The following is a 24,254-nucleotide window of genomic DNA, read 5'->3' on the forward strand; positions in this document are numbered from 1 at the left end:
CCCCGCCCCATTATTCCCCTCATAACACCTGTATTTCTAATTTTTATAGCATTGTTTGTGTCCCCCAACCCATGTATACCCAGCACCTAGGGCAGTTCCTGAAACTTAGCATTCAAAAATGCTTATTGAATGAATTGACTATCCTTCTCAAATCCTAAGGTATTTGACAACATACAAGAAATAGCTCAATAAGGGCTTGTTAAATTAAACTGCTTAACAATTTATCATGGATAAATTATGACTTTAGTTGCTTACAGCCAAATCCAAGATCATTTTCTCAGTTTTCACTGTTATAGATTAAGAGTAAGAAAAATAAGGCTGGATCATAAAGGATGGATCTAATGGGAAGGGTCACTTTGGCAGAAGTCAACATAATTCAGAGTCTGTTCTGTAGTTTCATTGGTTTAAAACCTTGGTTTGATCAGTTTACTCCATAATATTCAAGCTCCAAGAGAAGAATTCAAGCCAATAAAATTCCTAAGAAAAAGACTTCTCAATTCCAATGCAAAAGAGTTAAGTCATAGTAGAAGAAAGTTTGGAATTCTAATAGGTGTAATGTCCCATGCACAATTAGGATGAGTAATTTTGTGAAATATCCTATATAATAGACTCTAAAAAACTATTCTTATCCCAGATGAGATTGGGCACATTCAGGGTGGTATGGCTATAGACAATTATTCTTATTCCATAAGGGACATATTTTCTACCTAATTCAATATAAATATCCAACAGAATTGAAATGAATTGTGCTAGAAATATTCATGGTTACTTGAAAAAAGTCTGGGCCTTTTAAAATAAACACTGACAAATTCTTACTATATTCCTCCACCATTGATGGCAGAAAAATCATATTACATCATTTGCTTCATACCTGATATTTCCAAGATTATTTCTCCTCCTCCTTCTCCTTTTTTTTTAAATACAGATTTTATGGCAGCTGTTTCTTGTTTATCATGTGAAAGGTGCTGCTGAGGACTTCCATATGCTGTAACATTGTACTAGGTAATTCAAACAAACTTCCCTTGCTGAAGCAGTGGGGATCTAAAAATATAGTGCAGAATTTGAAGAATTTCCGGGCTTGGAACAGGGTGAGGATAGAGATCAGGTGTGGGGCACCCAACATTTGGGACTTTTCCCCTGGAGATATTTCTCTATTCCAGAATGGGTGGCTGAGATCCTGAGGGGTGCTTCTGACAGCTTCATGTAAGCAGGGGATCAGGGATTGGAGTCCAGGATCCACCAATGGATGGGATCTAGTGAACCGCCCCTTGCTGTAGGTTGGGAACTCAAAGAGCCGTGCTGGAGGAGTGAGCATGAACTCTTTCAACACCAGCTGTGTCGGACTTACTGCTGTGCTGATATCTACATGCTCTACTTTATGAGCCAATTTAGGGATTATCAGGAATAGTTTTGTCCATACTTTGTATTTAACTTCAGCATTGACTGAAGTAAGCTTCAGTAAGCTTCAAACTTCAAATTCATAGCTTTCAAGACCACGGCAATTATTCAATTGCAGGGCTTTAGAACATGGCTGAGTCACTGTGACACCTGCTCTAATGTCTAAAGATTCGCTAATGAAACCCATCAATTGAATGCGGAGAAATGCCATCAATAAGATCAGAAAACTCTTCTTGGTGTACAGAAGGAATTTTAGAGGACAGAAAGGCAGAGAAGCAGTTAAGAGGCAGTCACAAAAGCAGAGAAAGGATTTGTTCAGAGCTTGTTGCTCATGAAATCTTCACTTTTTTTTTTTTTTTAAACTCACACATAGGGAAATCATAACTTTAGTGAGCTTAGGGAAGTATGTTCATGATACCCTGGCACTTGATTCCATCAGATAAATACCCTCAAAATTATCTATAAACATAATACAGACAAAGGCAATCCACGTTAGAACCAATTTTTTAAATAGGAAAAGTATTTGAGATGCCTATATTTCTATTCCTGAACCTCTCATTTTCGACTTAGAGATATAGTAAGACAAGCATAGTGTATACTACTGCCAAATATGTAAGTCCTCTCTGTAGCCTCTGCTGGATTACTAAATCAGCACAAGGCACTCCTTTCTAAACACTAATGGGACGGTAGAGAGGAAAAAACAAATCAGAGAAAAACTGTTTTTCTCCGAGAGAAGAAATTCTTTTTTTAAGTATCTATTTCATAACTAGTCCTTGAAACAAAATTTTCAAGATGTCAGGGACCTAATTACTTTTAGCTCTATTTCTCACAACGCAGGAGGCTTATCACAATACTTGAGCTTCAAGTATTTGTATTAGGTTTTCATGGTAAATTTTATTTTGCAATATTCACCCCTTATTGGTCTCAGTTCTTTCCTCTAGAGCTTTAGAGAATAAATCTACTTCATCTTTCACACAATGCTTCCCAGAATGTGAAGCTGTCACATCGACCCGAGATCTCGTTTCTCTTCTCCAGTTCCCTCAGCTGTCACGTATGACAGTTGCCAAACTTTAGTTTTTCATTGTTTTACATGTAAAACCCTCATCCAAACCCCCCAATGCAATGTGACTAAAGCAGTTTACATTAATACTATTGCTTCCTTTTTTCCCCTAGATTTTTTAACTATTAAAATGCCACTGTTTCTGTGGCCCAAGTCACATCACCCTGTTGGGATAGACTTTGAGTTAAAATATCATTGCTATTTCATCAAATCAACTACAGAGCCAGGTTTTACCTGTGTTGGACTCACATAATAGACTGTTTTAGAACTTCAGGGCAGGGCTTCACATTTAAGAATATTCAATCCTGGGGTTTTTCAGCCTGTCGAGAGTTTTGAATTGTCATTCATTGTACTATCAGTCTCTTCTGGATATGTAAGATTTTTATTATGAGAGAATTTATATATTTATATTATCTGTAAATTTAATGACTGTCTTTAGCGGATTAAAAGGGATTGCATGAAGCCAAGGACATGGGACTGACCTAAGTCATCAGTGGTCTCTGGAAGTTGATACGGACTCATTTAAACAACTGTGGTTATAATGGTAGTTCTCAAACTTTATCATGCATCAGAATCAGAACAGATTTTTGGCCTCATTTATTTTGGATTCCTGAGAATTTGCATTTCTAACAAGTTCCCAGGTAATATGATGAGCACACTTTAAGAAGCATTGCTTTATGGGTATAGCTAATTGTTCAACAAGCTGCCATCACACAGCCCATGACACTCCTTACAGACCTTTTAATGAGGTTTGACTTGTCTTATTCTTAGGTTAGATTTATGCTGACCACCTCCCTCCCCCAAATGTATTTTGTCCTGGTGCACAAACCACATCATGGTTCCACTTCCAGAATTTTTAAGCTTCAATGAGAAGGAAAGGATAAGTAGTTCAAGTTAGAGTCTAAATTCTGGTCAATTCTAGTAACTCCAGTGTTGTCCAAGTAAGATTAGAGTTCTCCCACAGAGATGTTGCAGTATCCAAACAGATCTAAGATCATGTAGATCTTAGTCTATTATAAATGAAAAGGCACCACTTAGCCTTCCCACAATTACTCAGCAGTAGACACTGACTTTACACCTTTCAGGAGCTGATTGCATACCCGAAAATTTGGAGTCAAGGAAGGAAAATTTCAAATGCCCTCTGGTGTCAAAAAGAAGAAAACATGTTTAGTTACTCCTGTCAAAGTCATTAGGATTCCACCTACAGAGTGAGATTTGGCAGATGTTGGTACCCTATTCAAAGCAGTGGTCCATTAGCTTTTGGTAATGAATATGTAACTTGAGTGCAGCGGCTGTTCACTGGTCCTGTCCTCACCCCAAAATATGCTCAGACAACAGTATTTTCACTTCATTTATTTCTTCAAAACAAATCACATCATACAGCATTAGGTATTTAAAATCATAGACCTCATAAATAAAATCACTTCATCTCAATGACAATGGCAAAACCACACAAAGTTGTACAAAATGAAATCAGACATTTCCCAGGTGGCAGCAGTGCATTGACTGTGAAAAAGATGCTGGCAAATAGACAAAAGAACACTTTTAAAACAAGAAAACACTGTCCATCTTAATGAAGAAAGATATGCCAAGAAACAGAACTTCCTTCTGTTTTGCCCTTACCTACTACTTTTTCAAGTCATGTTCTAAGCTCTAAATTTGACAACCCATGCTTTCCTTCTTGCTTCAGGAAATCTCCACATCGCCTCCATTCCATCAAGGAGTGGAGGAAAGAGAGGCCTACTGTCATTCTCCAACCCTTTTAACAAACTTCTATATATTTATTCTGCATTTTAAGCTGAGTTCAATACTTCTTTAAAGGGAAAAGATTACTCTTTGCTAAGGAAATTATATTTCCTGTGAACAGCTTGAGTCATGAATGGCACCCAGGTGAATTGGAAACCTGACAAGAATTAGGTGCCCTGGTCCTTTTAAGTAACTTATGGGTTACAACTTACTGCATATCCTATACCAGGTCTAAGATCGGGCTCATGTAATCTTAGTAGAAATTCTAAACCTTTCTTAGGTTAACCTGTTACCTACAACTTAACCAAATCATATCTTCACATCCCTAAGCTCCTAGATGTGGGTATTTTTAAAAGACAAGTATAAAAAGGCATCACAGCAAAATGCTTCTATTCATGGTTTATACATTAATGATAAGCTTCTCAGTTATGGTCCTGCTACATTCTATGCCAAGAAATGGGTGAGGAGGGTTAGGAGGACACAATGCATTGCTTGAGAAATTTTTCAAAAAGCGTTATTCATGACTAAGGAATGTATCCAATTGAGCATCTCTTCTGTTTAAGTGGTACTTCATCCCCCTTTCTCTTCAATCTAAAATAGCAATCTCCTTTAAATTCATATGGACCAAGACCTAAATCAGCACCCCACAACTCAGTATCAATGCAACAATTTCTTCAAAGTCAAATATTCAAAGCACTGTAAACAAAATGCCAGCTAATTTTTGGAAAAGAAAAAAATAAATAAAACCCTTTCCCACAATCAGGCAAGTTTTATAGTCTAAGTTGAATTAAATGTGTTGAAATATTATAACTCTTAGTAAGAAAACATCTTTAATGAACTAGCTTATTCAAATCAAGTGTTTCACTTTAGACTTAAAAATGACACTTTTAAGGCTAAGAAATCAGCTCCCTTAAAGTAAGTTTGCTTGGAAACAAATGAAGAGTTTTAAGAATCTGATCTTTTCCAAATTGGTATAGTCCTCTTTGTGCTACAAGGACAAATTTGAATACCGCACCGTACAATGAATGAGAAAGAATAATCACATTACAGAAACGGGTAACTTTTTGAATGCTAGGGCAAAGAGCATGCCCCTATGTTACTGAAATCAAGTTCCACAGTTATCAAAAACCAGAATGTTGTACCACTGGATACACTATACATTGATGGCAATTGTTGATTAAGAAGAGCTGATTGTTAGCAGCTCAAGAATTACATTTTAATGCCTTTAGCAAGATCCCTGGAGAGAGCTAACATGTAAACTTTTACTTCGTTTTTTTTTTTTTTAAAGTGCTACAAATAATAACAAACGTGTGTCTCAACACATGAAAGAACATAAATCTTAATATATGAAAGTTTAAGAAGGCCACCTGATCCATAAAGAAAACAATTATTCTGCTAATTTTACATACTCCTCATTCTAACTTTTTCAAAAAAGACACAGAAAACTATGGTTAGCTAGGGCAACTTGCAACATATATGTTTTTAACGCCTACACAGGATAGAAAGCATATGCTAGATAAGCAAGTTGGGCATGGGCACTTAGGGGCATTTATAGAGAGATAACACATTAATGCATTCCTGATAATGACTTTGCTCGGGCTTGAACTTCACGGAATAATCAACTGGCATGATTATATTAGTTTTTGCCAACAGGGTCAAGCTGACCAGCAGCCAAACTTTCAAGGGTACCCCTCGACTACGCTCATTTTTCATGGAAATAATAATATTAATAATATTTCATGTGAAATAATTAAGAAATCAACTAGGAACAATTACAAAAGATGTACCACACTGATGTCCTTATATGGCTATCACATCACAAAATTCCCAGGGATAGTAATTTTAACCTATGAAAACATTCTACCTAGAAGTGCATCTTCACCGCCCTACACCGGATCTCTAAATCCAAAGAAGAGTAAGGGAAAGAAGAATAAGAGAAAAGAAGAGTGGGGGACAGGAAAGCCCAATCTTCATTCATTCAGCCACTAATGTAAACTCTCCTCATCTGAATTAAAAAACTATTCTTGCATGGCACTCAAAAAAGGAATAAACAGGAAGAAGGGTTTCATTCTGCTCAAGTGCAAATTTAAGAAAAAGTTTTGATCCTGTTGCAAGTACTAACTCCATAGTTTTCAAAATTCTGAAGATTAGAATTTACATACATTAATAAACTAATTTCAAGACTTTAATAAGTGCAGTAAAAAAACCTTTAGATTCTGTGAGGTTTACAAACTTAAGTTTAGAAAGAGCACAAGTTTAGGTTTTGAATCCTCAATAACTAAATCAAATTGTCTGCAAATAATGCATCATCTTGGATTTTCCATGATCAGAACATTCAAGTCCTAGTGCTGAATTTCAGCAACTGATTAATTTATAACTTATTACTGAGAGCCATTTGACTGAGTTACCGACGTCCAGTTGGTGAATGGACAACCTAGGTAACAAGTAAAATAGAGTAAGATCACCGGAATAAATACTTGACACTTGCTAAGAAGTATAAGCTTAAACATGGGAACAAAAACACTGAAAATGAAGGGGTTTAATTTTATAAAATATCAGGTTCTATTTCTATTTGTTAAATTAATCCATGTAGATAAAATATACTTAATTTTAAAGTGACAGAAATTTATGTTGGAAAACATATCAATACCTGCTTGGTACATTGTAAATTACCCAATAAATATTTGTTGCATGAACAGACTTCTCTAAAATTCCAGTAAGCAAATGTCAAGTTTGGCTCCTGAACTAGCTTTATGCACAATGACATGTAAAGCTCAATTTGATGGATGCTACCCAGTGATATACTCTTAACTTCTAGTCTTAAATGTAGTTATTTTCTGGGGGAAATAAGAGATACAAAAATCTTTAGACCAAAATGACAGTCAGGTACAAAGAGATCTTCAAACATATTCATTTGTATATATTATGAATTCCAAACATTAAGTATCGCAAGCTCACAAGTGCTATTTTTAAGGCTCAGTAAAATAGAAAATTAAATTCTTTTAAGTTATACTGACCATAACTTATAATGCCTAAAGCAGCTATTCACAAAATAGGTACTCAAGAAATGTCACCTAATAATTTCAAGCATACTTTGTGAATTCTTCCTTAAAGGAACTTGTCCACTAAATTGTTTACATGCTCCTTAATTTTATATGGCCACCTCCACCAAGTGAAAGTGCTAAAAGTAAATCTCAATTTTAAAACATTCGCCAAGAAGATATGCTGAAAGAGACAGAAGTGCTTTAAAGTATACCATTGGTTTTATAAATGAGATACTTCATAAAAAAATGAGACCAGATAACGAAACTACACATTAAGCCTCTTCACATTTTGTGAAATAATACATAACAAATTATAATTTAGCATCCCTGATCTTCAGAAGAATTAAGAGGTAGAAAACTTTTATCTGGAAGATCTCAGAGTGAAGCTAATTTTAGAGGGTGTGCCTTGCAGTTTAGCCCACCAAGCAAATGACTACATGTCTAATATTAGGAAGAAGCAGAATTTCAAAAAAGCTGAATAAGGCAAGGATTTAAAAATTGTCATATTTTGGAAGTGAAACAAATTCATTCAATGTTATTATCCCAACTACTTTAAAACTCTTCAAAAGTCAAAGTAAAAGATTGTAGATAGGCAAAGTGCTAACTTGCAGAAATGTGAAATTATTCAAAAGAGCATTAGTGGCCAGATAAGGCTAGCATGGAAAAAAATACTGTTTAGGTAAACAAAAGATCTCACAAAAACCAAATCAAAGCACAGCATTATCATTTTAGACGAAGGCTGTTTTTTAGGAGTTGGAGAAAAAGCTGAGGAAGTTAATCCCTCCAGACAAATCTTTATGTAAAAAAACAATAATCAAGCACTCAAATTTCAAGAAACTTCAATTAAAAAATAAATACCCTGCTTAATTTAAAATTTTTATCTAACGTGACAAACATCAATAAATGAGTTGCATTAAAACACGAGGCCAACGGTCTTTTAAAGCTTTAGTAAGCTGCTCAGGCACCTTTTCCCTCATACATTCTACTTTTATACACTAGAAATCCTAAATTGGGCACTATCAGTTCCTTAGGTAACATTCTCAAGGAACACACTCATCCCTGTAAAAATTGCTTGTAATGTACTTATAACTGGTTAAGTACACATTTATAAAGTCTACCAAATTGTAATATAAAATCGGTTTTGACAATTCTGAGTATCTTCATTTGAGGAATCAATTCAGAATTTAGAAACTATTAACTCAATCAGAGTTTTTAAAAGGACTCAATTATGGAGACATTGTGGTTTAAGTCCAGTGGCCTCTAGTGAGGCCTTCCGCATTACTCAAAATATGAAGTTGTTTTCTTCTACAGGTTAATGCTGCTGAGTGCTAGTTTATAGTACTAAAATTCAAATCTTCAGGGTAATGTCAGTAGGTAGCAAGGACCACCTATTCTGTCACCCCAGCAGAGAAAGGGCATCTATCACCACTGTAGACACACATCTGTAAACTTGCACACTAATTTTAATCTTAACAAGGAATTTCAGTGTCTTAGTGGTTTTAAGTTAAAAAGACGGTTCAAGCATTGTGTCCTTTTGTTCTTTAGGGTTATGAATAGCTTATTGGAAAACCCAGAGCCTTCTGGATCTGTGAGGTAGTAGGCGGCAATCCTCATCATGCATAGATCACACTTCTCCGAAGTTGGTATGGCCTGTCTCCTTGGCATGGTCCCTTGCTTCTGCTTGTCCAGTTAATCCCTTCTGACATACCATGCATCTCAGGGTGAAGCGGTTTACATCAGTAAATTGTCTCTTTCTTCTAGCTTCGTCTGCTAATTCCAGTGCTTGTACAAGAACAATATCATCATTAGAGGAGAAAATGGTCAGAGGCGGGGTGTCTGGGTCAGGGAAGTTACGCTGAAGTGGATCATAGTGGATGCCATCATATATAAGCAGGACCCTTTTGGTGTATCCTGCATCTTCCCCAAAACGATCAATTCTTACTGTCTGTGTATCCACTACACATATTTCACACTGATAAAATTTAGACAAAATTGATATCTCAATAGCTCCTCCCCAAGTATCATCCCTTTTGATCCAGTCACAGTACTCTTGATTTGTTTTTCCCAGGATTGCCTCACTATAGAAGTCTGGATCACTTGCTACAATTTGTGCTATGAGGCGTCTCATCTCAGGGGCACAAGCTGGATTCAAGACTCCTCCTTCTACAACATAATATACACTGGTAAAGAGACAAGAGTTGTCTGCCGGGACCACAGTTCTGCTAAGCACAGGCAAAGTTTCCCTGACGTAACTAGGAGCACCATGTTTTGTAAATGCAGGTGAAGTTTTGGGCCTGGTTTGGTCTTCTTCAACGATCAGCATGTCGCCTGTTAAAAATAAAACAAATCCAGAACTGCAGAGAAATTACAGATGAAATTGGTTGTTCACTAGCCAAGTTTGTAAATTACAAACAGAAGGAGTTGAAGTATAAACTGGGTTACTAGGGAGAATACAGCTTTGCAAACAGGAAACCAGTAACACTTCTTGCTCACTCAATCTCCATAAAGATGAAAACAGAAGGAAGAAGAAAAACATTTTAGGCTGCATACCAATTTAGTGAAGGATCCCTGGTTATACACCTTTATACTTACTTAAAAAGATACATTTCAAGAACAAAATTTCCTTAATGCTTCCTCTCTGCATTTTAAAAGCACAAATCTTCCAAAAAGTGTTTACCCTAGACTACACCACTAGGGGGTTCTCGTTCTTCTGAAACTTAACATATCCACCCTGTAGTGTTTACAGGATCCTTGATACAACAGCTGAAAGCTTTTAATGATCAATATTGCTGTTCAAGTTTTAATATTGGACAGAAGTAACTGCAATTGTTTAGAATCTGAAAGGGACTCACTCCAGTGGATGTGTAAAACCATACTCTACAATGAGTACACCTATTTATCTAAGTATATGAGAAGGTGATTGCAAAAACCAACTGGCGAACCAAAAAAGAAAGTGTCCTGAATCCTTCAGACCTGCTATCTTCTTTCACGTTATAAGGGAAAGGCCACCAGGACAGAGAAAACAGATCTTATTTTTTTAGACTTTTGTAGATGCAGAAGGAAAACAAAATGAATGAGACGTTTTCAAGGTAGGCTAGGAAACAGACTGAGGAAGGGGGGACTCCGAGGCTTTGGGCTTCTCATACAGATTGGGCCCTCCCTGTCTCTTTCAACCATATATAAAATCAAGGAGTTGCTAGCCCACACTTGCCCCGGCCTCCGTCAGAGTTCTCCGTTCTTTCACCTATCCTTATCCCTGTTCTCAAACCCCCCAACTGACCCACAGACCAGTTCTCTGTTCTCCCCCACGCTCTTCTCCGTCCTCCCAGGGCTTTCCCTGGTCCCAGGCTCAATTCCCTCACCTGACTGGATGGGCAAATCCCCAAGAATGGTATCCTCGTTGCTGAGATCCAGGCATTCGGGCGGGTATCCGACGAGGATTCGCTGACAGCCGGGGGCGATCCCGGTGATGGCGGCAATTTGGCCCTGGAGTTCCCGCACTCGGGTTCGGCTAGACAACCCCTGCAAAACATGGGTGCCATCCTTGGCCTTGCAGCGGAGCCGCCACATCGTGTCGGTCCAGCTGCCCACAGGCCAGACACCCGTGGGGCCAGCTTTGGTCCCGGCAGCAGATTGGCCGACGCCGCCAGGGCAACCAGCCGCCGGACGGACTCCAAAATGGCCACCCTTTGCCGGACCAAACATCGCGAGAAATCGCTGGTGGCCACAGATCTCGCGATACTTTCTGGCAGCGTAAGTCTTAGCACTTTAAGAAGAGCGAACTCTCTTAAAGTGACAACTAACTCACTGCAGCCAACGCCAGGGAGCCAAAGGATGAAGATTTATCCGTTTTCCTAAAGTACAGTGGCTTTGCTACCTGTAGAGTGAGTGAGGTGCCTTGTGCGTTGGCAGCATATATGCTCAAGGAAAGAGGGCGGAGGAAGGAGTTCCTCAATCGGGTACATCGGAATGTAACCTTGCACTTAGTGAGGTCGGAAATTATTAAATTGGAGCTTCCAGACTACACCTGGAGAAACAGAGTCATAGTTCAGGACGCAAACGAATGCCAAGAATGGTCAGTGAGTCAAAAGACCTGTCAAAAACAAGCAGACACTCGTGACTAGGAATCATGGCTGCAGCAAACATTGACTCATTGAGGTTAAGGAAGCCGACTGGCCTTGCCACCTCGACGCTGTAACTTGAAAACGTCCATTTGCCACATCAGAAAGCGCAGTACGAGGTCAGCATCTGGGCCTAGGGCAATTGCTACATTTGGGTGGTAGCAGTATAAGGAGGAGGAAAGAAGAGGACTAACGTGTGACATCCGGATTCCAGTTCAGGCCCTGGGCTTACAGATACGAAGACGACTCCATTCCTGCCTTCAGTACTACAAGTACTGTCATGGGGAGAGAGGGTGGGGTGTAAAAGGTACATAACCATTGAATTTCACAGCCACGTGATAATGCTAGATTATGTGACCTTTTCCAACCCCGTATCCCTTAGAACCAAGGACTGTGCCTCAAATAAGTGCTCAATAAATACCTGCTGAATGGATAAAGGCAGTTGTACTGGTGCAGATAAGGCAACCATAACATACACACTGGGAGTTGTAAAAAACTTCAAAAAGGAGATACTAGTTGAGCTGTTTTGAAGGATGAATTTAATCCCCAGGTGAAGGAGGAATAAAGACATCTCTGAATTTATCTCTTTTCCAAGAAATCCACATTCCTTGTTCTTTTTCCATCCTGGATCCGAAGAAGCACGCCTGCGTAGAGTGGGTTTATCAACAGCATCAAGCATCATCAGAAGGGCCTGGGGGCAACTGTGAAAAGTTCGCTGGAAATATGCAAACTCACCTCTACTATGTAAAAGCCTCTCTCTACCTCTAAGTTATATGGAAGTTTTGCCTCTTTTGCCCCATTTTGTGACCCAATTTTTTGCTGAAGCAATTTTCCTTTTCTGGTTTTTCAAGGAGACCAGAACAGATGGTATAGCGTGGGAGGTAGAGGGAGAATAAAGGCGACGATTAGAAGACCACTGGAGTATGTGGATGTGTCCAGGGAAGTTCCCGGTTCAGCAGTAAGAGTAGTTGATTTTCTTACGTTACAGTGTCTGGCCAATGGGAAGGAGATGCAAACACCCTACGGTGTAATCAGCTCAAGTACGGTGGTATCTTATTTTAGCAAAGCACCACCTTCTGAAGTTTACGTTCCAATTTATGGATCTAACAAGGTCCCTCTGGGATTCAGGGAGGAAAGCGTTAACCTCCACAATGTTTTCCCGTCACCAAAAAGTCACATCCCCTCAAGACGTCTGTTTCGTCCACTCTCGCGAGAGTATGAAAAAACGTCATTTTATTAACCCCGCCCCCAGCCCTATGAGTTGCCTAGCAACGATGCAACCAACCTCCACAGTGCGAGGAAACTTGGGAGCTTGCGATCTTTCGGCTTCACAGTTTCTTCCACCTTCGGGAGCCAGCGTCCGCGATTCCGATTTGAGCCCCGCCCCAGGGAGCCTGCGGGCGCTGGATTGGCCGATGATTCTCTCCAGGTGAGGACCGACGCCAGTGTGGCGGAGCCTGACAGGAGCACGTGATTTGCCGGCTGCTGGTGTGCCGGGCTCTGGCCACAGTGTGTCGGCTCCCGTCCGCAGCCTAACGGGGCAAGTACCCGGGCCACTGGCGGCAGGGAGCTTAGGAGGGATCATAGGGTGAGCGGTGGCTGTACGGCGCCTCGAAGGGCCGGGGCGGGCGGGAGAGGGCGGGGGACTGCGTGCGCCGGGATGAGGTGAGGGACGGAGATGCCTTGCCGTTTTCGGGGAGGTGCCGGCATTGCTGGGAGTGCAGACGTTCTGGGACCGGGAGCGGCGGCTGGTGCTCGGGTTAGAGGATTTGTGTGGTCAGTGGAAGAACAGTGCAAGGTCCTTGAAGCAGTAGGACCTTCGGTCCTCACGAGCCCCTTGTCTGGGTGTGGGGCGTGAGCGCGAGGCTATCCCACCCCGGTTCGAGTCGGGACTTCTTATTAAGCAGGTGACCTTGGGGAAGTCATTTACCACCTCTTTGCGCCCCATTATTCCTTATAGACTGTGAACCAAGGGATGGGTGGGAAGAGGGTGCAGAGCAAGGGCGTGAGAATGGGAACACCAGAGGAGAAATGGTGACGCGCTAGGGTCGTCACGGGGTCCAGTTACAGTTTTTCCTTCAGGCAACATGTTTGAGATTTCCCCCACTTCTCCCATTTTTGTCAGGAATAAATCCTGCCATTGGACTGAAATGACTGTATGATAATGAACTCGATCTATTTGCAACCCATTTCACCCCCGACTTTTACCATTACTCTCCCCAGCTTTTTAAACTAAAGTAGAGGTCAGGAAGGAACTTGGATAAGCCACCTAATTTTATTAAACTTAGTTTTTCAACCTGTAAATTGGGGGAAAGTAACAATGGTGGCAAATAAGCCTTATGGAAGGATTATTAGGATTGAAGGAGCTAATTTATGTGAATGTTAACTCCTAAGTCAGCATTAAAAAGGCAAGATTCTAGTATAACTGAGTCTATAGATGAGGGAACAGGGCTAGGGAGGACTTATCAAAGGACATGTAGCTATTAACCCAGAGCAAGAGGGCTGGACTGGACTCTTGGTCCAGGATTCTTTCACTTCTATTGCACCTGTCCTCTTCCCTGGGTGTTTTGAGGTATGTCTCCTTCCTTACATCCCTTTTGTCCCTTTCAGACATCTCCGGAAGAGCTGCCATGTCTGGGAATATTGCATCTTCGTCAGAACAGAACAACAGCTATGAAACCAAAGCCTCCAATCTTCGAATGTCAGAGAAGAAATGTTGTGAGTCTGGGGAAAGAGGAGGGGCTGCTCCCTCCCAGAATTCTATCTTGGGAATATAGTTGTAATCCTAGACTTTAATGCTTGTTGGGAGTGAGAGAGAATTCTTTGACATGGGAATTTAAAACCAAGTCTACAACGGGAATTTCTTGTGTGAAACAAGTAGGCCCGGTGAAATGTCTGTCATTGGGTCCAGACTGCTGGTATATCCCCACATTTTCTTACTGCCTTCTTTGACTGTCTCGTGGGGGAATCTGCACATTCGATTGATGTTGAAAGTTACCCACTCAGTGATTAAGGCAGAGTGGCAGGTGCAGGGATTACTTAGGGCTGATACTGTTAACAGTTTCCCTTCATTTTTTGGGCTACATTTTGTGAAGGTGCTGCTCACTGCAGAAATTGCAGTAAGAGCCAGTAGTAGTTCATTTTAGCAGGCCTCAGGGGGAGTCAGGTCTGACGTCTGACCTCTCACTCTCACTTGGGCACCCTGCATTCCCACAGGGTTAGCCTTTGCACTTTGCAAGGTATTTTTCCTGTAGGTTTATTCCTGTGGGGACAGGTTTGACCAGAGCGTTTCCATGCCAGTTCTTTAGACAGAGATAACAGGTGGGTTTTCTGAGAAGTGAAGCATCATTTCTTCTCCCCTTGCATTTGCATTCCTAACCCTCATTGTAGCCTGTATGGGCAAAAGGTCCTGGGCAACTGGCCCTTACAATTTGGGGGGAACCTCAAGGAATGCTGACCCTTGCCCTTGCTTCCAGGTGCACCTTTCCTCTGGAACCCTGTCAGTCAGTGCTCACTTCAGTGGTCATGTATATAGCAGGTGGAAACAGCCAACCAGCATGAGACCTGGAATCATGTCCTGTTCAAAGCTTTCCCCAGAGTCTCGACCTTGATGTTGTGTCCTTGTCAGTCTCATGATTAATGATGATAATCTCTTTTTATCTAGCACTGATGAAGCTTGCTGAGCTTTGCACTGCAACAGAGGCAGCTTTTTGTATGTGGTACTGGGGTTGGCACACCTGTATAATTAGGGTCTCCTTTCTCTGCCAGGGCAGGAAGCCAGGTACCGAGGGCAAGTACCCCATGGGAGATAACTAGTATAGCACGATGTTTGAGTGCAGCCCTTGGAATCAGACTGCCCGGGTTTGAATCCTAGTTTTACTCCTTCCTAGCTGTGTGCCCTTGAATAAGTTGCTTATCCTCTCTGTGCCTTAGTTTGCTTATTTATAAAATGGGGATACTGATATTATCTTCCCCTAGAGTGATGTGAGAATTAAATGAGTAAATATAGGAAAGCACTTAGAAAAGTGTTTATAGGGCGCCTGGGTGGCTCAGTTGGTTAAGCGACTGCCTTCGGCTCAGGTCATGATCCTGGAGTCCCGGGATCGAGTCCCGCATAGGGCTCCCTGCTCGGCGGGGAGCCTGCTTCTGCCTCTGACCCTCCCCCCTCTCATGTGCTCTCTCTCTCTCATTCTCTCTGTCTCAAGTAAATAAATAAAATCTTTAAAAAAAAAAAAAAAGTGTTTATAGAGCTAAAGTGTATTTTTTTATTTTTTATTTTCATTGCATATAAATTGAATTATACTGTAAATGGCTGTGCTGGGAGCTCACTATTTATAAGAGCCCTATGAAGAATTAGGTTTTCAGTAAAGAATGTTTTCTCCTCTTGCTTGACAGTATCGTAGCCCAGATTTGGGAGCACTAAAGAGAGGTGCATTTGTGTTGCTGGGACACTTGATCCAAAAGAGTACAGAGAGCAGGTGGTGGCATGGGCTGTACAGTGCCCGGCGTCAGCTGTATTCTCCACAGAAACCTGCTCCGTGCCATTCAAACTCTTCTGCAGTTTTTCTGCATTGAGGGCTCTCGATAGTCAAGGAGGCAGTAATCCCAGGTCTCCTTTCTTCTTTTTTTTTTTTTTTAGATTTTATTTATTTGCGAGAAAGAGAATGAGAGACAGAGAGCATGAGAGGGGGGAGGGTCAGAGGGAGAAGCAGGCTCCCCGCCGAGCAGGGAGCCCGATGCGGGACTCGATCCCGGGACTCCAGGATCATGATCTGAGCCGAAGGCAGCCGCTTAACTAACTGAGCCACCCAGGCGCCCCCCGACCCCCCCAGGTCTCCTTTCTATCCTCTAGACTCTAAGTCCTGCTCTGCACTCTGATTTCTCCTCTCCAGCATCTCCAAAGCATCTGGGGGGTGGAGGGAGAGGTTGTCCCGACTCCACCATCATTCATTTACCCCCTTCTCTTCTTCCCTCATGGGTTGGACTGGGAGACTTTTGCAGCCATAGTCAAAGGAGAAATACAGTCATGAAAATACCTGTTTGTTTATTTACTTCTCTCCATTGCTTGCCTGTGTGTTGGAGCAGGCTCCCCTGGCTGCTTAGTGCTCACACCCAGCAGTTGCTTTATTAATAGCTCAGCCGTTATCTCCTTGCTGCCAATTACACCTGTGTTGGCTGGCTTCACCCTGGGAAATGCCTGAGCTGGAGGACTGGAGAAGGACTTCAGGGAGCCAAAACCTCCAAAGGAGCATTACTGGAACTTCAGCTGCTCCAGGGATGGGAGTGACGGGTGGTTGCTGGCTGAGGTGCCTGTAAGATGCTCAGATGACTGGTTTCAGGGCATCTTAAAGGCACCTCAGGAATTAGGCAGTTGGGGACAGCAGTGAGTGTGTATATGCTTTTCTTTGTTTCTTTTCTTCTTTGAGATTTTGAGTAGGTCTGAAACAGACAAGTTCCCATGTGTACCTTTCCGCAGTTACAAAAGCAATATGTGTTCATGAAAAATTCAAACAAAACAGAGAGAAAGTGAAAAGTAAAAAAATCTCTCACAATTTCTCCTGTCCCTGTTAAGTTTGATTCTTCCCGACATCTTCTGGTGTATTCTGTCAATGAAAATAGGTTCATACTGTACATATTCTATTCTGCTGCTATTTTCCTTTTTTTTTTTTTAACTTACTATCTTGTGGAGGGGTTTGTGTGTGTGTGTGTGTGTGTGTGTGTAAATCCAGATTTACCTTTGTGCATAGTATTGCATTCTAGGGATATGCCAGCCTCCCCCTGATGGACATTTGCCCTGTTTTTGGTTTTCCACCATCACAAAGAATGCTGCAGGAGCATCCTTGCCCATATATACCTTAGCATGTGCGTGCTAGCAACTTTTCCTACGGAAGTAATAGGAGGAAAGACACATTTGAAATGTTGACCAGCATTACTAATTTATTCTCCGAACAGTTCTGTATTGTTAGCTGTTTTTCATATTTCAGAGCGCATGGGTGGAAATCGGGTATTGTCAACTATGGCTGCGCTGGCTCAGTAAAACGTTAACGTTCTCAGTGTTTAGCCACAGAACTTGGATATCTCATGCCTGTCAAATAGCAGGAGATAATTAGCAGTTTTATGACTACTCATGAATGAAAAAATAACTAATGAAACACATTTTAATAGGCTGCATATTTTAAAAATATTGGGCCTATTTAGAACGAATAGTGGAAGAAGGCCTTGTTTATGAAAAGGCAGGGAACCACTGACCTACTAGACTACCTTTCAGGATTAGATTAGAGAATTTAGTCATGCTTACGACATGGTTCCCTTGGCCAGGTGCTGACAGGAGCTGGTGGCTGGGACTGATGGGGCAGTCATGAAACCAGGAGTCCGGTCAGAGCCCTGACCTTGACTTTCTACTGTGGAATTGTGGACCAAGCTCTTCACCTCCCTGGGTTTGGGTGTTTCTGTTTGTAGTAGGGAAGTTATCAAACCTTCAATTCCTCTATGTTCATGAGGGAGAATAAGTTTAAGATGGAGAAAGGGAGTTAAACCTTGTTTAAAGAAGGCAGGAGAGAATTTCAGGATTAAAACAGCTTTCCATTATACGCCAATGGGTATGTTACATTGTCTCTGAAATTAATCAGCTTGAACTATATACTATTCAGATTAAGGTGCTAGTGGTTTTGTTTTGTAACAGGCAGGACGGAATGTTCCTAATTTTGTCAACGTGGCAGTTTGAAATAGGAAGTGTGTTTTAGTTTTGTATTCTGGAAAATGAGAAGCCCAGAGGTGGGAGGTGTGGAGCCTTGGGGAGTCCTTTTTAGAGACCCCTGTTTTTTGTTGTTGTTTTTTTTTTTTTTTTTTTTTTTTTTTGCTCTTAGCGTTCCCTGCCCAGTTAGGTAAACATGTAGCAGCTGGTCCCCTGTTTAGCTTCAGAGCAGCTCCCAAGCATCAGTTCATTTTTAGCTTTAGGGAGGGTAAGAGGACCTTTGGGGGAAGCGTCTAATGGGCTGGAAGTTGTGGACAAAGCAGGCCCAGAAGTGCAAGTAATGTGGCAAATCATGGGGGATTGAGCAGAGCATGGTGGTGAGCTGGAGAAAGTGAAGACTCAGGAGGATTTTACTACTGAAAGGCGAGGCAGTTGTACCTAGGCAGACCTGTCAGGAGTCAGAGATCAGGGATTCACATCAGCTGAGGCTGCAGGGTGGCATTTTCCCACCTGTGTGCTTCCTATTTGGACACAGATGAAAATCACTTCCGTTGCTCCTTGCCTGCTTTGGAGGAGTCCCTGCCCAGGCCCAGGAATTGTCCATGTGCACAGCAGGTAAAGGACTAGAGGCCAAGTCCTCTGACCCCGAGTCTGGGCATCCACTCCCGCCTCACCACTTGGGGCCACTCTAGTTTCTGGGTACTTCTTGCCCAATACCCCTAGGAAACTCCCTTCCTTCTGAGGTCCGTCCTCTACCCAGGCCCTTCTGCCCACTTCTCCAGTGAGAGCTGTTGAGAATGACTTTCCCGTGCAACCACCTAAGTTTTACCCAGTTGTTTCTCAGCCTTACGGGCCACCTCGTCCCAGCACAGAGAAGCAGCAGTACCCGGCAGGGCACCTTCCAGAAGGCAGTGTCAGGAAGTGGAAAGCAAGGTGATGCTTTCCCTTCCTCATCCCTGGGCGGGGCCTCCCCTCACAAGAGTCTGGAGTCGTCCTACCCGACCTCGGTTGGTCCGGGCCCCAGAGAAGTGGTGGGCAGCAGTGGAGGCCCCTCTCCCACCACTCATCTGTGGCAGGATGGGCAGGGAGGAGCCCGGCCCTGTGAGCAGGCTGCGGAGGAAGCACAAGCTCTGGATTCTAGTGCTAGCTCTTCCATGACCCATCCTGTATCCTTAGGCGAGTCACCTGACCTTTGACCGTCTAGTTTGCCCCACCTGTCCACTGAGCCCTATCTCTGTACATGAGCATTCCTGAACTAAGTTTCCTCAGGAAGGATGGACCAGTGACTGTTCCTGTCTCTGGATTTCTTGCTTTCACATGGCCGTTGAGGCTGGCTGCCCACGCTGCCCTTGCAGGCTAGCTTTACCATGAAGCTTCCTGAGGGGTCTTGTCAGAACTTGTGTCAAGTAGGCTTTGCCACAGTCTGAATCTCACTATGGTTTAGAAATTCGGGCTTAAGCTTGTGTCCTGAGCACAAAAGCCAAAACAGTTTGAGACCAGCCTCTTTTTACAGTGGGCAGGCTAGTTCTTGCTCGTGGCTTTGAAGGGATAGATGGGATCCTCAGGATAGAAACTCTGTTGGACCTTTTGTAGGAGCCAGGCCGGCTCATCCCTGGGGAATCTCCAGGCACAAGGCGTGCCTCCACAGCTGTATCGTTCTTGTGTTATTAGACATTCTTTTGTTAAGGAAGGTGCCATGGTTCTTATCTTTCTAATCCTTGCCACTTTTGTCTTTCTTTCCACCTAAGGTACCTCTGTGGAGACTTTGCACATGTGGGGAAGACATGTCTTGACTTGGGTACTTCTTGGAAATTTACATGACCTTTTAGTTCTTTTTCAGGAGGTTGGCCTGATAGCTCCTCTATTTGCCATCCCAGTCTTCCCCTGGCTTGGCTGAGGTGTGTAAAGATTAAATGAGGTTATGGCTATGAAGTATCTAGCCCAGTGCACGAACCTTCTGCAGCCCCTAGTTGCTCAGTTCTGTTCTCTTTCCCCTCTAGCGTGGGCATCTTACATGACCAACTCCCCAACTCTCATCGTTATGATTGGCTTGCCAGCCCGGGGCAAAACCTATGTGTCCAAGAAACTCACGCGCTACCTCAACTGGATTGGGGTGCCCACCAAAGGTAGGTGCAGGTCATTTATTCCTTGGGAAGGGAAATGATTAGTTCTTGGGCCTCCCAAGCCTCTGGAGATCTGTTCTCCTTGGCATCAAGATGACAGGGTGCTCCTGGCAGAAATAGTGGCTGATTCCTGATTTGCTGGATTTATTCCCTGTTTACAGACTTGTTTCCTCTTGGCCTGGGTGGATTGGCCTAAATTTAAGGGCATGCCTTTGGTGGTGTAGCACTTTACCTCCATATAGATCATCTTGTCTAATCCTAGCAGTACTCCTGTGAAATCGCCAAAGTGGCTGAGGAAATTGAAACTCAGACAGTTTAAGACTTGTTCAAGGACTAATACATCTGAACTTGAATCTAACTTGACTCTAAATCTGGTATTGTTCCCAACATACCATGGTGCTTTTTTTCATTTCCTTGGCAACTCTGACATTAGACCAAGAAGTCCCCTTTGGTGGGGCCATTGTATTGTTTCACTGCTGAGGGCTGTTGGTGTCACCTGCAGTGTTTAATCTTGGGGTGTATCGGCGTGAAGCAGTCAAGTCCTATAAGTCCTACGACTTCTTCCGGCACGACAACGAGGAGGCCATGAAGATCCGCAAGTGAGTCTTCTTAGGCCTGACCTCCCAGCGAGCTCCTTCTCTGCCATCACAAGACTGGACGTGGCAGGGTTTGGTTTTCCTGTCAGTAAATATCCTTTGGGGATTTTAACTGGAGATTATTTGGTAGAGAGGTCACGTTGGGCTTGGGTAGGTAGCAGAACAGGCTCAGGGAGAGGCATGTGTGTTTGTAGGGTAAACCTGTAGAGTGAGACTTTATATGCATGGGGCAGGGGAATGGGAAAAATACAGGATAGTCTAAAAACCTCAGTGGGGAAGTTGAAAAGTCCAGTTAGGGGAAAATTTTGACCACTGGGAAAACTAAGCGGGAAGGGATATGACTCCTCTGGCAGCCCAGTTGTTCATGTCTCTGGCTGTGCCGGAGCTTGGTCTGGCGCTGCTCTTGCTGATGTCCTCTGTTCTCGGGGCAGACAGTGTGCTCTGGTGGCGCTGGAAGATGTGAAGGCGTACCTGACCGAGGAGAGTGGGCAGATCGCGGTAAGCCTTCCCTGCCTCTTCCCCATCTTGATCTCCACCCAAGAGACTGCACAGCCTCACCCGGAGTCTGCCTTGGTGGGATTCCAGTTCTCTCTGCCCGCTCATCTACTTTGCGGCCTCTCTCCCCAGGTGTTTGATGCCACCAATACGACTAGGGAGAGGAGGGACATGATTTTGAACTTTGCCAAGGAGAATTCCTTCAAGGTAGGGTTTGGCTCCCTGCTGGAGGAGAGGGATGAGTGGCAGTGGGGAGTCAAGAGGGACGTGAGGATCTCTTTGACTCTGGTGGGTGAGGAGGACAGGGTTGGCTATCCGCTTTTCTTTTCTTGGGAAATACCCCCAGTCCTTGAGTGTCATCTTTCAGGTCCTTTCTCAGCCCCTTAGCCCGTATGTCTGAGGCCCTGGGGATGTGGTAAGAGCTGTTTTTAAATGAGGAGGCCTTGAAGGCCACTTTCATGCAAAAAAAATCCCGGGGGGTGTGGTGGCCATGGTGGGGCAGGTGTGAGCACAGGCTGTTAATGGAACAGCCTGGGCACTTTTGACTCATTTATCACTGCCTTCTCTCCCTGGCCAGGTATTCTTTGTGGAATCTGTCTGCGATGATCCTGATGTCATTGCTGCCAACATCCTGGTGGGTGACACCCCTGCATACCACCACCTCCCTGTCCTTTCTGCCTTGTGTTATGTGTGTGTTGGTGGGTGAGGGGGGAGAGTCAACTGGGCAATGAAAGAAAGAAATGGACACGTTTAACAATGCAGGGTGATCTTTTTGATCTGCCAGAGCACCATTTTATACTTCCACATTCTTCCCATAGGAGAAGAAACCAAGGCTCTGAGGAATAAAGTAAGAATGAGCTGTTGAATGGAAGCCAAGACTTAGACCGTAGGAGTTATGGCCCTGTGTTCTGGGTATCAGCTGGATGCTGAGACCTAGGGATGTCCTCAGAGTAGATCAGCCTCTTCACTATCTGTCAGGGCCACCATGTAGGAAGGTCATCTGCCCACTCACTGTCTAACATTCAGGTCAGTGCTCTGTGCACTGAGTGTCTCATGCCCTGGATGGTCACGGTATAAACCAATGCCCATTTGATGGGTTGTACTGTTCTGTGTGGACATGGTATCATGATAGTGCTCTCCTAGCAGTGTGGGAACTTGGAAACGACTAAGAAGAGGTATCTGGTCCAAGTCAGGCATGCGTCAGATCAAGCACCCTATTCTGAGTGGTTGTACAGAGAAATTGAAGCCCATTCTGTGTGTCCCAGCAGGGCACATAAAGGGATTGGGCCCAGGAGCAGTTTGAGCTGTGTGACTGCCTCAGTCCTTCAGCCAAGGGCAGGCACATGACTCCCCAGTTGTCTTTCCTTTCTTCGTTGCCAGGGTCACAGGACAGGGAGGGGGTGCTCACTGAACGGGGATTGCCAACGCTCCAGTGAAAGAGCCCTTCTGTGGACTTCCTTCTCTTTATTTAGCATTGGCTGTTTGTACAAGGGCTGTTAAGGACACACCTCTGACCAGGCCCTACTCTCCCTATGATTCCAGGAGGTAAAGGTGTCGAGCCCTGACTACCCTGAAAGGAACAGGGAGAATGTGATGGAGGACTTCCTAAAGAGAATTGAGTGCTACAAAGTCACCTATCGACCCCTTGACCCAGACAACTATGACAAGTAAGGTTTAAGGCCATGGTTTGAAGGGCCTCAGGCAGGGGTCTCATTTGAGTAAAGAGCCTTTCTCCCTCTGTCCTCAAACTTTCTTCTGACCATCCAGACCTATAATGTTTACGTCATTCCAGAGAAACAAGGTATGGATTTGTGGCTTCTCTGTAAGTTGCATCTTACACTTGAACAGTGACGTGTTTTTTATCATCAGTTCTTCCTCTCTGTTCTCTAAAACAAGATTTCTCAGTCTCCGCATTGCTGACTAATTCTTTATTACAGCAGTAGGGGGCTGCCCTGTGCACTGTGGGATGTTTAGCAGCATCCCTGGCCTCCATCACTAGATACCAGTAATACTCCCAACCTTCAACAAGCCAAAATGTTTTCAGACATTGCCAGGTGTCCCTGGGGAGCAAAATCAAGTAGTTCTGATCTAGGGTGTTGTAGGACACCCCTCAGAGATGTGTCATCAGCTTTTGATCAACTTTTGAAGTTTATTGTGTGTATATATCTATTCTGTAACACACATGTATTAGTATATAAGATTACATGTATTACACACACAAGAGTAACATAATATAGAAATATGTTTACATAGAACATATATGCATGTACAGATATATATAATGTATATATGATGTTATATATATAAATATGATACAAATACATATCAGTAAAAATGTGTAACAAACATAAATATATATAAAATGTGTGTATGTATATATATATACACGTGTGTGTGTGTGTGTGTGTGTGTGTATACATATACATAAAGCATGTAAAGTCCTTAAGAACATGCCTGGCTCATCAGAAATGTCTGACTGAGTGCTAGCCATTATTACTGTGGTAGTGTCTACTAGCAATGTGCTATGCAATATGGGTTAACTTGATGTGCATGAGGTATAAGAGCCATAGTAAAAATTCCAGGCCTTTTGGAAAGATTCATGCACAATGTATTTTATCCGTTTTTTTTTTTTTTCCAAAAACTAATGATGTACTGTATGTTGGCTATCTGAACATAAAGAAAAAAAAAAGAGCCATAGTAAAATGTGAAGTCCATGTTGAAGAAAGATGTGTACACACAGAAACCTGGGGAATGTGGCCATACAGTTAACGGCTGTGTTTGAATAAGATATGGCCCCGCAGCCAAGCAGATGGCAAGATAAGTCTACGTAGCTCACTGTTCCATTGTGGTAGTGGTCTGCTTAATGTTTGAGTCTTTAAGTTCCTTCAAGTAGATTGTTAGTATTTGGAGGTGTTCCTTTAAATATAGAGTTTGAAATGTTAGTATTTGGAGGTGTTCCTTAATATAGAGTTTGAAA

At 42.8% G+C, this 24,254-nt stretch overlaps 2 protein-coding genes across 10 annotated transcripts in view; one reads left to right on the forward strand and one right to left on the reverse strand.

Moving 5' to 3' along the window:
* Window positions 1–3,230: 3,230 nt before the first annotated feature.
* Window positions 3,231–11,038, reverse strand: YOD1 (YOD1 deubiquitinase). The gene is made up of 2 exons (XM_035010419.1): window positions 10,611–11,038; window positions 3,231–9,576 (listed from the first exon to the last, which is right to left on the reverse strand). Exons 1-2 carry the CDS (start codon window positions 10,951–10,953, stop codon window positions 8,873–8,875), a joined length of 1,047 nt encoding a protein of 348 aa, XP_034866310.1. The 5' UTR covers window positions 10,954–11,038; the 3' UTR covers window positions 3,231–8,872.
* Window positions 11,039–12,457: 1,419 nt separating this feature from the next.
* PFKFB2 (6-phosphofructo-2-kinase/fructose-2,6-biphosphatase 2) overlaps window positions 12,458–24,254 on the forward strand; it is a 25,576-nt gene continuing 13,779 nt past the window's right edge. For 2 of the 9 annotated variants that reach the window (XM_035010409.1, XM_035010412.1), the window contains exons 1-8: window positions 12,458–12,798; window positions 13,980–14,087; window positions 20,064–20,189; window positions 20,689–20,785; window positions 21,214–21,280; window positions 21,410–21,484; window positions 21,855–21,911; window positions 22,820–22,944. In XM_035010409.1, the coding sequence (XP_034866300.1) occupies window positions 14,000–14,087; window positions 20,064–20,189; window positions 20,689–20,785; window positions 21,214–21,280; window positions 21,410–21,484; window positions 21,855–21,911; window positions 22,820–22,944 (635 nt within the window). In that variant the 5' untranslated portion in view covers window positions 12,458–12,798; window positions 13,980–13,999. The other 7 variants (XM_035010414.1, XM_035010415.1, XM_035010417.1 and 4 more) reach the window with 6 other exon arrangements.

This window comes from Mirounga leonina, unplaced genomic scaffold (assembly GCF_011800145.1).
Source record: "Mirounga leonina isolate KUSES-001 unplaced genomic scaffold, KU_Mleo_1.0 Mir_154, whole genome shotgun sequence".
NCBI lineage: Eukaryota > Metazoa > Chordata > Mammalia > Carnivora > Phocidae > Mirounga > Mirounga leonina.